Source organism: Habropoda laboriosa, unplaced genomic scaffold (genome assembly GCF_001263275.1).
Source record: "Habropoda laboriosa isolate 0110345459 unplaced genomic scaffold, ASM126327v1 scaffold24, whole genome shotgun sequence".
Taxonomy (NCBI): domain Eukaryota; kingdom Metazoa; phylum Arthropoda; class Insecta; order Hymenoptera; family Apidae; genus Habropoda; species Habropoda laboriosa.
In genome coordinates, this window is record NW_017100128.1 from 7,207 (window position 1) to 21,076 (window position 13,870).

A 13,870-nucleotide genomic window follows, 5' to 3' on the forward strand; every position below is an offset into this window, starting at 1 on the left:
GCACGTTTCTTCCTTATCTTTTATTCGCTGTCCTTGTCATCGTTCGGCAAACTACAAAGGCGGGCGCGAGGCTCGAAAACGTATTCCCTGACTCTACAAGTGCCAGGTTTAGGTTCCTTGCGGACTGACACTTGTGGAGAATTTACTGTACTGTTTTCATATGACGCGATTCCTCGTAAAACGCGCCAAATAATAAAACACAGGAATTCCCCGCATTTCACACTCTTTTCTTTATCGTTACCGACTTATTCTGTTTCATAATTGTTTCTGTTCTTTCTTGATTGTTTCTTTATTACATAGATTAATAATATGCTCTTCTTTTTTTAACCAACAGCGTATATATGTCACTTTTTTCAAAAAACTGTCCTGTTTGATAAAGCATAGACAATAAAGATTGGCATGGCAATAATCATTCCAAACGTGATACTTTATATTATTCGCGTTATACTAGAAAAGTTCTCGTACAGCACGATTTTCTATAACGCGTAACGTTTAACCGCATTATACGGGAGTCTACTGTACACCAAAAAATCATCGATAAGGGAAATGAAATAAAACTTATATGGATTTCTGAACACGTAGGTATCTCGGGGAATGAGAAAGCCGATCGTGCCGCAAAGGAAGCTGCAATCACTCCGACTAATCACAAAAATCATCCTTCCGTGGACGACTTAATCAAGTACAGCTAAAAAAATATCGAAACTCCAATGTGAAACGGAATGGAAATTAACAACGTCCACCTTAACGATCTCTTTTTCAAAAGACACGAAAGTGCCCACCATGTCCAGGTGGGAACCAGTTGTTTTAACTCGCATTAAAATAGGACACTCGAAAATCTCCCACACCTATCTTCTAAAGAAAAGAACCTGCTCTATCGTGCGAACAGTGTAACACACCGATCGCAACAGATCATCTAATACTAGTATGCCCAAAGTATAGCTTCTTTCGTAACAAATACAATCTGAAACCTTCTCTTAACCCTTTAACTGCGAACAGCAACAGTCGTTCAGCGAACAGCGTCTACTGTCACGGCTGTTGCAGCTAAAGCATTGCACGATTGGTCCGTTTCGTTTCTGAACGCTCTGCAGTCAAAGGTGTGAGAAAATCCGTCACGAAGAGGGTAAAGCGAGTCACTCGAGACCGGGCCCAACACGCGCGGTAGGGGTGACGTCTCCTTGGGTTTTTCCCGGGCTTGCTTCGCGGGGGAGGTGAACAAGGAATGGGCAGGACGACTCGTCCTGACTCCTCACTCTTGACGAGACGGTTGAACACGTACCTTTGCGAACGACGCCCAGTCAATACGGATCTAGCCTTTCGTACCAAATACACTTTTTTAAGAACACAAAACGTCTTAGTTAATTTTACGCGCTCACAATATTTCGGCTCGAAATACAGAGTGTCCCGTAAAGAGTGTAACACCCGGGAATGGGGGGTTGCTGGTGTGACTCTGAACAACTTTTTCCTTGACCAAAATGTTGTTTGAAGTTTCGTTTTTGAATTATTAACGAAAAACACTGGCCAATCAGAGCGCGCGTAGAGCCCGCGCTCAGGGGCGGAGAACAGAGGCTCATCCGCGCGCGATCGAACAAATGCGTACGCGTGACTTCTCGGTTATTGGTCGCTATCAAAAAAATTTGATTTTGCACCGTTATTTTTATAAAGCTTAGAGAAATGGTTTTTTGCCGTCATTCCGACGTTTCTATAAATTTAAAATTTCTCGGTTATTGGTCGCTATCAAAAAAATTTGATTTTGCACCGCTATTTTTATAAAGCTTAGAGAAATGGTTTTTTGCCGTCATTCCGACGTTTCTATAAATTTAAAAAAAAAACTGCAATTAGTCGGAATCGCGAAGAAAAGAGCGAAGGTCGTTTTTACAACTTTTTTATATGAGCTCGTAATGAAAATCTAAAAAATACGTTTTGTAGATCTATGTCAATTAAGTATACACACGCTGAAAATTTCATCGAAATCGGTGGATGGAGAAACAAGCGACAGGCATCGAAAGATGTAAGAATCTGTAGATTTATTACAGTTTACGCCGATAGTCGTGATAGTGCGATTTTCACAATCTTTAACTGTTTGTAGCTCGTAGAAACATTAACCGATTACACCGCAGAAAACCACAACGTCTCTTCCCTTCGTGAAGTTCGCGCCTTGTAAATTCGGAATCCGCGAGTATAAGTGTCATCGTTAAAATAAAAGTTATATTGTTAAAATATAATCGATATCAACTTTCCTCTCCGGATTCCAACATGTTTATGGCCCCAAGTGGTTTGGGTCTAGTGAAGAGTGTATTGTTCGACTATGGCGCCGGTACGTCCATGGTGTTTGTCGATCGTCGGCATCTCGGTCTGGCTGCCAAATGTGACTAACTTGTTTATTGTGACAATCCGCCAAACCGAGACTTCGTTGCGCCTGTCGAATCCTCATCCCTTTGTCCCTTGACTCCCATGCATCCAGATCCTTATACCTACCTACCTGCGCGTTTTCCACTTTCCCACCGAATTCCTGTCTTATCTCCGGCAGACCTTCAAGCTGATGCACTCTACCCATTTTTTTGTACCGAATCCTTAAATTCATTACCTAACCATTGTCCCTGCATTATTCTTTCTAACCATCGAACACTCAATCCTAACGAGTCCTGATCATTATCCTTACACATTCCTGGTCCTTACCTAACAGACGCATTCCTAAATTCCCCCACTCGCAACTCCCAAAAACCCTAATATAAAGGCAGCCTCGAAAAAGGAAAAAAAGGCAGTCAACATTGAATTACCAGGCAGTTTAGACCGTCCACGATATATTCGCGAAAACCACATTGTAAAGACAATTATTAACAAATAAAGAAAATTCGTAAAATCCAAACCATCTAAAGAGATTCGACGACACGCCCTAATGAGGTCGCAACAATGATATTAGTGGTACCGTTTGGATAAACACATTTTTTAGATAACGATAATGCCGACTCCGATAGAATTTCACCCTTCCTATCTGTCGCATTCCTTTTCCTATCTAGTTTGTCACCGAATTATACTTTTCTCTTTCGTCAAACCCGATCATTTACTCATCCGCGAACCCTCATCTTTACTCACCCTCGAACTCCGATCCTTTACTCATCTCTTTACTCACTGGTACAGATATCCCTCTTCTACGAATTTTAACCACCGTTTGCATTACAAATAGCCAAAGATTTTCACGCCGCGCATTATTCTCCTAAGTAGAGACCTACGGTGACTCCCACTAATATTCGGACACTCTTTAGAAGAGTATAATTTTTTAAAAATTGGACCTAACGATTTGAGTTTTTTTTTTTTTGAGAAGGTAGAAGGATTAGTATACTAGATGACGTGTACACGTTTCTACCTACAAAAAAGGCACCAACATCAAACATTATGGCCCCCTCGATACCATTTAACTTCTGTTCCAAACATTTTCCGGTATCACGATTACTTTCGGAGATATTCGCAGACGTCGATTTAAATGGAACACCCTGTATGAAACAAGAATCGTATAAGAATGTAGCCGTGTTTCACACGTTTGAAAAAGAGTATAAATGTGTATTTTATCAAGGGCTTCGTATGAAACGCATAAAAATAAGTGAGAAATCTAAATCGAAAAATTGTAAGCACCGGTATTATCTTCGATAATAGAAATATCTTTGTTACTTATAAATCATATCTGCAGCGTCGACGTAACCACTCTTGTTACTGAACGATGACGATCCGTCAGGCAACAGGACTCTATGGAAAGTAATTTAAAAAAATAAGAACTTGTGATACATTTGAGAAAATACACAGGGCAGGGCAAAAAAACAAACTTCGTCTACCTGGAATATTTCCTTTATTTGTAATAATACAGAAAAATGTTATGTATATACAAAATTGTTGACATAATGTGATGAAAACTGCTTTTCACGTGGGTGCAGGCTTAGAGAAGATTTCAAGATCATCTTTATCTTTTTTTTAATGTGACGCTCTATCTTTTTTTTTTCTTCATCGCTGTGTGATAACCGTTGTTGTAGAGATTTCGGATTGCTATCATTCAAGGAACCACGGGTAATTCACTGGCTCTTACTTTTACGTAAACAGACAGTCTTGCCGCAATGTTAATGTTCTACTAATCGAGGAGATGGTCTAAATATGGCCTAACACTGTTATTTCAAGGTTTATTGTCAAACCTGTGGATGATTTTTACCCCTTTGCACTCGAAGGACTTTTTGCTGCAGGGAAAAACGAATCAGTTTGTTTGCTAAGTAAAATTGATGAAATTTCTGAAAATTAACATAGAAATAAACCGTATATATGTTAACGAATATAACTATTTCATTTGAATGTTTAATGTATTTTTATGGCTGATCCTTTCAAGCGATTTCACTGCTTAGACCTCTAACATATGGTGAACAATTTATTGTGGTTCATAGACCTGCTGTCCTGGCGCCTTAAATATCAATCTTAAGGGTGCTTCTTAATTATTCACCAAATGGTAAATAATAATGTCGCTTCTTAGTCTCCTCTCGCCTAACACTTGAATATATGTATGAAATCAAAATAAGCTGAACGAAAGCAACGTATGTTGCAAATTGTATATTTAAAATAAAAGGGAAAATCTTCATTTTTAGAAAAGTGGTCTAAATATGGGCCACTCGTAAAGTAATCGAAATGAAAAGTAAGAACTGCATATTTTCAGGTTAAAATATTAGGTTGAAGTATAAGAATGTAATATAAAAAGAATGTAATATAATGTACATATAAAAATGTAAACTTAAACTTAAATACTATTTACAATAGTCACAAACGTATATATCTTTTTCTTTTGTCGTCTTTTTTTTTAATGTTTTGGTATTTTTCTTATTACAATTCACCGAATTCTAATATTGGCTAACCCATATTAGCCCATATCATAAAGCTACCAACTGTGTAGCCCATATTTAGATGATTTTGGTCAGGAACGCTTAGAGCGATGGTATTCATTACAAAACATATACTAAAAAGAAGCTTACAATGTCAGCAATGTAGTACTATTAGTTAGTTAGCTCTTGGTTTAATAGATTATTGCTTAAAAAATAGAACAAACTTACTTGAAAAATGTTTTAAAATAGCGAGGTAAGAGAAATAACACATTTTGGTCATTTGGTTATTTTGTTCATAAATCGTAGTTCGAATATTTTCAATAGGACTGTTACACCCTCAAATATTTTCATTCTTAGTCCTTAGATTTATCTGTATTCACAATAGTCATCCACTTTCACCATTACTCATACTGGACTCTTCACCTTCCAACTCTCCTGCATAGTCACAACCCAAAGTCCATCTTCCCAGAACCCTTAAATAGCCCTATTTTCTCCATTTCCGCATTCATTCTCCATTCTACCACGCGCACGTCACGTATCATCAAAAATCTCTGTTAAATAAAGTTCCATTTCACGCAACGACGATCCCTAAGTGTTTTAACTCAGTGATATCTGCTCCTAGTTTCGAGGAAATGGAGAAAACCGGGCATCACAGGACGAACCACTTAACATGATTCAATACTTCACTAACCCATATTTAAACCATCTCCTCCACATTGCATACAACTACGAACCTAAACATTGTGGCAATTTACGACATTGCGTGGAATATCGGCAATGTGGGGGGTTCTGGTATGAAAGAGTGAATGTGAGAGAGTTGATGTGAATGGGCCTGGAAAGGAAGAACGAATAGAAGACGATCGCGCGTGGCGTATTTGTTATGTTTAGACAACATGGGTTGTCAAGCCGATCGCGGCGTGTGTGAGTGTGTGTATGTGGATGCGTGCGTGGAGAAAAGGAAGAAGAGAGTGAGGTGTGTATGTGTGAAAAAAATGAGAACCATCGAGCCGGAAGAGAGCGAATCGGAGCAGCGGTGAGGATAATAAAAGGAGAGATTATAAGTGAACAGCACCGGCGATGCGTGGGGTTACTTTTATTCTAATAAACACAAAAGTATTTAACCAAATCCCACAGTGATCAGTGTCAATAATTGATTGCTAAATATCACCGTGACAATCAAGTTGGAAGTTTTCTTTTGAAAAACAAGATATGATTATGATATGATCCTCGTTTATGAGGAAACTCGTCGAAATTCAATAAGAGATTGAGTAAAAGATGATGTTTACCTAATGAACATTATCCAAATTGATTGACAGAACGTGGACAGTTTCGTGGCCAATTTGTTCTCCGAGCTCAACCTAATTAGATAATCTTTCTCTGGGGAGCACTAAACAATGATTTATTAAGGTCTATCAAGAAATGCCGATTAAACTGAAAATATGTTCAGAGACGATAAGACGTGCACGTAATTCAGCGGTACAAAGATTGCAACTTTGCATCGATACAAATTTTCAACATCTTCTGTAATGTAACGATAAGGAAATAGAATCACATTAAAAAAAAAAAAAAAAAAAATCCTTGAAATCTCTTCTACGCCTACATCCACGTAAAATAGTATTTACATCACGTTATGGCCTCCTCCATATCATGCAACTTTTGTATATAACACTTTTCCATATTATTACATATAAGTATTTGTCCCACCCTGTATTATAATATTACTTATTTTTTTTTTTAAGTTCTTTTGTACGTCTCCTTCTTACCCATTTACTTTGCCTAAGATATCTTCGTAATATGACTCATTTTTCCCGATCCTTGAAAAACCAAAATTAAGGAATATACAGGATGTTCAAACAGTTACTAGCCAGTGTTTTTCTCGTAAATGGTACCTACACGTACATGTAGGAGTATAATTTTGAGAAATTTTCAGAGTAAAATCATCGTCATCGTAAGCAATTACTGTTCAGGAACATTGTTTACAATTACTGGATATTTTAATAGTAACGCGTTTTTGATAAAAAAAGAAAAAATAGAACATTCTTGTTTAATATAAATTCACTGTTTAACTTTATAATTTGAAGTATAAATACATATACATATACAAGGCTACATAAGTGCATAAATTTCGAATAATTTCTTTTCTAAATATTAACTGAAAGTTTCAATATATAACTATTGTCGTCAATAATATTGAATTCATATTCTTTGCTTTTATGAATTATACGTCACATAATTCACCCTCACACAAATTTTTTTTATGCAATTACATATCAATGTGATATATGTGTAGATGTACTGCTTACATACGTTCCTTATATTGTTCATTACAAGCAATAAAATCAGAATTATCAACAACGTTGAACACTTACCAAATGGGAGCAACCCTTGCACCAGACCCTTCAATAAATTTTACGTACGACGCAGCGATATAACTACTGTAATTCTTAGGATACTGCGAAGTGATATTGTCGCTTGTTTCTTGCGATAAAATACCTTTTAAACATAAATTCAGGGAGATGTATAAAAAAAATAATAACGATATGAATAGTGTTATAGAAGTAGTGTAACATGTTTCATATAGTACCACTTAGCTTTAAGAGGGTCTTCTAGTGTAACGGTTTCAAAAAATCGAATTTTATTTTTTTGCATATATCGAAGGTACAACTCTTTAAGAATGTACTCCTGAAGTTTTATAGTTGTATTCAATAAAATAACGAAGTTACAGCTCGTTTAGTGTGATACATCCAGGGAGAATCTAAATTGCACTGAAAACTTTAAACGCGTTTTTCTCGGAACCATGTTTTCTGAAATGGTTGCCACGATCTGGCAAAAACTACTGAACCAATCGAACTCAAATTTTGCACATGTCTTTAGAACATGTGTGGCTATGGTCGGTAGTAGAATTATGCCAAAATATACATTTTTCTGATTTTTGGAGCCTCTGAAAGACGAGAACCAATCGAACTCAAATTTTGCACATGTCTTCAGAACATGTGTGGCTATGGTCGGTAGTAGAATTATGCCAAAATATATATTTTTCTGATTTTTAGAGCCTCTGAAAGACGAAAAAAAGTCGAAAAAATCGATACTTCGTATTCAAAGTGCCGCCATTTTTTTAATTTTCAATATTTTTCTTTTATTCTACTACCGACCATAGCGACATGCATACTAAATAAGAATCAATTGGATTTTTTTATTTCTGATAAGCAGAACAGCTCAAATCATGGCAACCATGGACCCACCTTTTGACGTGTTCCACAGCAGCCATATTTAATTATTTTTCAACAAAAAAATTTGTAATGATTCTTCAAGGACAATTCCGAAGGACGATTCTTCCTATACATAGGAATAAAGCTCGTGTTAATAACTGTTACCGTACTTCTGTAATTTATTAATTAGCAAAGAAGGCCTAAAAAAACGGCCGTCACACAAGAAGACCTCCTTAATTCCAACTATTATTCGACGTGCGTTACCAAAAGTAGCACGTTCCATTTATCTTACGAAGAACAGCACGTGTCAATTTGCCACATAGCAAAGCACATTTCATCGTTTCTTACGAATATTAGCACGTTTGATCTTCTCCCGCGAAAATTAACGCATTATAGGTGCTGTTTCGCCACGAAGAATAGCACATTTTCGATTTCCTGACGAAAACTAACACGTTTCGACGTGCGATCGGTTTAAATTATGCGCTTTGCGTCGAAAAATTCAACCTTTGAAAATATTGTTTAACAAATAATAACTCCGTCTAACCTTCAGAACGAAAAATATATGAAAATATTTCTCACTCTAGTTTTCCATGCGTTCAAGAAAGAAGAAACCGAAGAGAAATAACAGCCGGTTCTTCCCAGAACACCTACCTCCCTCGATAACAGTCGCGACATGGATCCGAGCCTGCGTCAATTAAGCGGGGAATACTGTATACTGTATTACGATCAGATCAAGACAGAATTTTGATTAAATCAGACTAGATCGTACCTGACTTACATATATGATCCAAAGAAAAATAATCAAACCTTGTCGGTTACTGCGTTATAGAGCTAAACATGCTTTTTTCTCGTAGCCAACCATTGAAATGTGCTACTTGAAACCTACTATTTTTCGTAAGGCAAATGAAACGTACTATTGGGTTGAGCAGAAAATTCGTGCCAATTTCTAAGTAACTGTGTTTTAAAGCAATAATATCTTTACTCTATAAGACGTGTACCGTTTTATTCTATAACTTTCCGCCGTTTCCCGGCAATTTGAAAATTCCATTTTTTTTTTAATTTCTTTTAAGATCAAAATTTTCATCTCTAAATTTTGCAAATAATTTCTGATCAATTTTCCTCCGATAGACTACCTTCTCCGTAAACATTAGATACTTTGTTTGCCATTTAGTGGTGTTTTCCTTTTTCAGTAAAAGGAAAACAATAAGTGTTGGAAATCTACTCTATCTGCATCCATCTTCAAAATACTATAACTCGGAGAAGAAACTAGTAGTTGTAACGAATCTACTTCCAAAAGACACGTGAAAAAATGATCTTTCAAAATATGTACCAACTTCCTATGTTTTCATCGAGTTTTATTTGCTCTAACTTATTCAAACAAAGTCTATCAAAAATCGGCACAAACTTTTTGCTCAACCCAATACTTTTTGTAACGCACGTGGTATCAGCGTTGTAATCTTATGCTCAACTATTAGAGGTGTATGTACTCTTATTCTTTTTACCAATTATTGGCCGAAAATTTATAGGAGTCCACGAACACTGCGCTGGCATAATCCCAAAGGTGAGGGTAGTAAATACAAAAGTAGCAAGTGTTATCGACATTCTTGACTTTGTGAAGAGTATGTATTAATGTTCGAAAACAACGAACTGTTGTGCACTATTAATGATAGTCAACTGAAACATTGTGTTAACGTTCTGCACCATATATCGTGTTCTAATGGGTAAACTCTTATCTCTTAGATTAGTTTCGTCACTAATAATAAAATATACAGGGTGATGCTAGCAACAGGGCCAAACTATAATTCTGTTTTAAATGAGATTGAAAAGAAAAAGTTGTAGAGAAAATTGTTACACTGTTTAACGAGCTGTAACATTTTATGATTTTTTCCGCAGGTGCTTCGATGTACCTGCAAAGTGCAATTACACATTAATTAAACGAAACTGTATCTTTTTTTTGGGTAGATTCATTCTTCGGAACATTCTATTCTATTCATTCTGTTTTCGCTTGAGAGGATACAATAGAACGCTCGGGACTTCCGCAATGCCGGATTATTGGACTACATACACCCCACGGCTTAATTTCCCGTTCAAGCCATTTCATATTACTGCCTTTTCCTTCCGTTCACTTAAACTATGCAACTACGACGATAATTTGTTAAAACAAACATTTTTCCTTTGCTCTATAGTGCATCTTAAACGTTAACTTTTTCTTGATAATAATGATTTTTACAATCTTATAAATATTAGAAGATATATAGGGTGAAAAGCAAAACTATCAGTTTCGACAACGTGGGGCGTATGCGCGGAAAATATACATATAACCAAAAATCGGTCCGGCACGGAACGTGTGAACACTTAAAGCGCCGGCCATTTTGTTGGAAACTTTACTTAAAGCGCCGCAATATTTACGAGTTTTGTAGAAACATCCACTTTTACAAAATAAAATAAAATAACTCTTGTAAAACAGAAAATTTTACATAGTGCTTATTACAGGCACAGCCGCGATTTTTAATGATATAAATATTGACCCACTTGCTACTCCACATATTACGCCTTAAAGCGTGAGAATGAGTCCAAAGACGACATAAATCGGACTAATCACAACAGTAGTATGTTTTAAGAACACCCTATCAACTATCTAAGTATGTACGTCAGGAAGAAACTGACGAATCCATAAGTGTCGTTACTAGGAGAAGGAAAATAGGAGAGGGGATGACCCCACTACCAACCCGCTTATTCGAAAATTCCCAAATATGCTATATGTAATATTTTGGCATTAATTATTTCAATGTACTTTAATCCTATTAAATACTCTAATCCCATTAAATACTTTAATCCCATTTGACTTTACTTGATAATAAACGGATACGTCATAATTTCTATGTCACACACCAGTATGATGCTTCTCTCTGGCGGCCAAACTTCAAAATCCAGGGGATTTCGGAATAAATTAATCGTCTAGATACCCCAGAGCTCCTTCAATGCATTTTAGTTGTTCAAGTACCCAATAATCTCTAGCACAATTAATGTCCACTTTTTAATTTGCTGATTTGATTAATGTTAGGAACAGCGGCAATGACATAAATTGCGCAGTAGTCACTTTTAGCTTTTAAAAGGTCTCTATTGTCACACAAAACATCATGTTCAAAGTATTTGACAGTGCAAATTGCAAAGAGACATTCAATATTTCAGACGTTTAGACGTTTTGTAATATGTTAACCTTTGCTGTTAAGACCTCAACAATTCGATCAACATAGAACACCAAATTATAGAATAAATCAACGACATACACTTTTTAATATCATTTGTATTCACTTTCAACTTACAGAAATACAATTGTTTTCAATAGAAACGTTCGTTTCGCACATGATTCTGGCTACGTGAATGGTTGTCAGGAGCGTTCGGTAACGCTCGGGACTATTCGGTCATTGGTTCTTTTTTCGAGTATCCTGGATACGAAACAGTTCATGTCAAATTGAACACTTTCTGCCACTGTGTCATAGATTTTTTTCAAACTCAGCATAATTATATTAAACGTTAAACTGTTAAAAATCGAGTCAAACTTCTGATTACCTAATAAGGGAACATATTGAAGTGATAATTGACATCGCGTACCATTTCACATAAAACCATGGACATTTTAAATTTGTCGTAGATAAGGATAAAATGATAATTCATCTGGTACGTCAAATCACATACGACGTACAGTCGCAGATGAAATATAGGACAGACCTTGCACTTAATGTATTTTTATGTTGAACGTTCTGAAATACCGACCGTGTAAAAAATCAGAGCTTTTGTTATGCCTCCTACGATATAAAACGGCGAGTTTAGACATTACATACATACAATCACACCATAGAAGATGGTAAAATCGACAGGTGTAAAAAATTCTTTTTTAGAGATATGAAATGAAATATTTTACAGAATGTCATTTTTCGATTTCTAGATTCATCCCTCCAAATTTCGTTAAAATCCTCGGAGGTTAGGTATGTAGTCTCCTTGTTAAGTGCTTTGCACATCAATATTTCTCAAATTTTTTATTTCACTGAAAAGTTACAAAGTGAAATTAGAAAATAATTAAAAATAAAAAGTAACACCGTCGCACCAAGATTCAAAGGGAATCTCCTGATTGTTACTCATGCGCTCAGATTGCTTGAGTGTCACGAGGTGGCGTAGATTATTGGCGGAAAGAGCTGAACAGGCTTAGCACACGGACAGAGCTACCACTACCCTTGCGTGAGAGCACGAGGACGATATAGTGGGAGATGGCGGTAGGTCATAGTGGGGGTAACGGCTTCGGTCCACGGCCCACGTTCCACGATTCTGGCATCACTGGTCTGATCACTGTTGATCACTGCTGACCGATTTTATTTTATTTAATCAAGTGATGACTTTAGAAACCTCACGTTTGTTTTGCCGGACAATACTTGCCGGCAATATGTTTTGAATTGGTTTTTCATTACAGTACTTTTCAGTCATTAAAGTTCAGATTTTTGTTTCTATTAAATAATATTTATTTTTAAAGTAAGTACAATATTTATTAATAGTATTTTTCAATATTAATTCTTTTGGCTTTTAAACACGTCCTCATAATGTGTGTAAATAAATACATTTAAAAAATGTGATATTCAATGAAACTTTGTTTGTAAATGAATATAACAGTATATGAAACGTAATGCTTTTACTATACATGATTATTGGTCTTTTATTATAGATTAATAAATACCGTATATTTGTATGAGTAAATTCTTTGACTTAATTTAAACGTCATTTATAATTAAAAATTGTTTATTTCATTTATTTTTGCTGACATTTTTATTTTCATCAAATATGAAATATATTTTATATTTTACATTACTTCGTGTTTTATTTACTTCGAACCTATTTTTGCATTTATGTAATAATTGTATCGATTTGTTAACATTAGTATGTATTATATTCGAGTGGTATAAAAACTTCGTATCATGTTCATTTCTTTTATCTGGTAATTTAATTAAATTGTAAATGAATGTACTATGATAATAATAGAAAGTACATTTTGAACATAAATACAATTTTACATTTAATAAGATAAACATCTTTGTAAGTAACTTCACATGTTAAAATTTTGGTGACCATTATTTTTTTTTTTAAATACATTGTAATTGTTAAATAATGTTTATTAATTATTGTTAGTAATTTTTATAATTTATTGTAAAAAACAAATTTGATTAAATATGTAGTTTTATAGATGTTTGTTATATTTGAGTTTTATTTGAAAAGTCACAAACCTATTTATATTTTTAATTTATCATAATTTTTCATGTTTGAAATTTACATTACACCTGTTTGTAGAAATTTGATACAAAATACAATTATCCCATAATATATCTTAAAAAAATGGATCATAATAAAGAAAAGCCAATTGGTAAAGGAAGAGGAACTTTCTTGTTAAAAATGTTAGAAAAAGAAAAGTCTAAACATGAAACCATAGCACAATCTGTATCAGCTGTTGCTAGTAGTTCTAAAAACCAAACCCAAAAACATTCTAATCTCCCATTTACAAGTGAAATACCAATAAGTTCTCCAATGGGATTAGGTAGAGGTAATATATTAAATCTAATACAAACAATGACACCTAAGCCAGTGTCAGTAGCTGGTCAAGGTAGAGGATCTTTGATTAGTAGACTTAAATCTGCTAGGTACGTATTCCATGCTATACATGTTTAATAATAATATACATCTTTAAAATATTATTTTCTATAATGTAGAATTTAATTAACTTTATATATACATATTGAAACGATTAAAAAAAAATGTAATAATAAT

General features: G+C 35.0%; 1 protein-coding gene and 1 pseudogene across 1 annotated transcript in view; one reads left to right on the plus strand and one right to left on the minus strand.

Annotated features, from left to right (window-relative positions):
• LOC108578818 (gamma-glutamyl hydrolase A-like) overlaps positions 1-9,661 on the minus strand; it is an 11,430-nt gene extending 1,769 nt beyond the window's left edge. Inside the window, exons 1-4 of the mRNA XM_017942256.1 lie at positions 9,562-9,661; positions 7,220-7,343; positions 6,614-6,664; positions 3,667-3,741 (exon numbers count right to left, since the gene is read on the minus strand). Coding sequence (XP_017797745.1) covers positions 3,667-3,741; positions 6,614-6,664; positions 7,220-7,343; positions 9,562-9,661 — 350 coding nt within the window. The remainder of the gene's footprint in view (positions 1-3,666; positions 3,742-6,613; positions 6,665-7,219; positions 7,344-9,561) is intronic.
• A 3,780-nt stretch (positions 9,662-13,441) lies between these two features.
• Positions 13,442-13,870, plus strand: part of LOC108579206 — a 4,544-nt pseudogene continuing 4,115 nt past the window's right edge.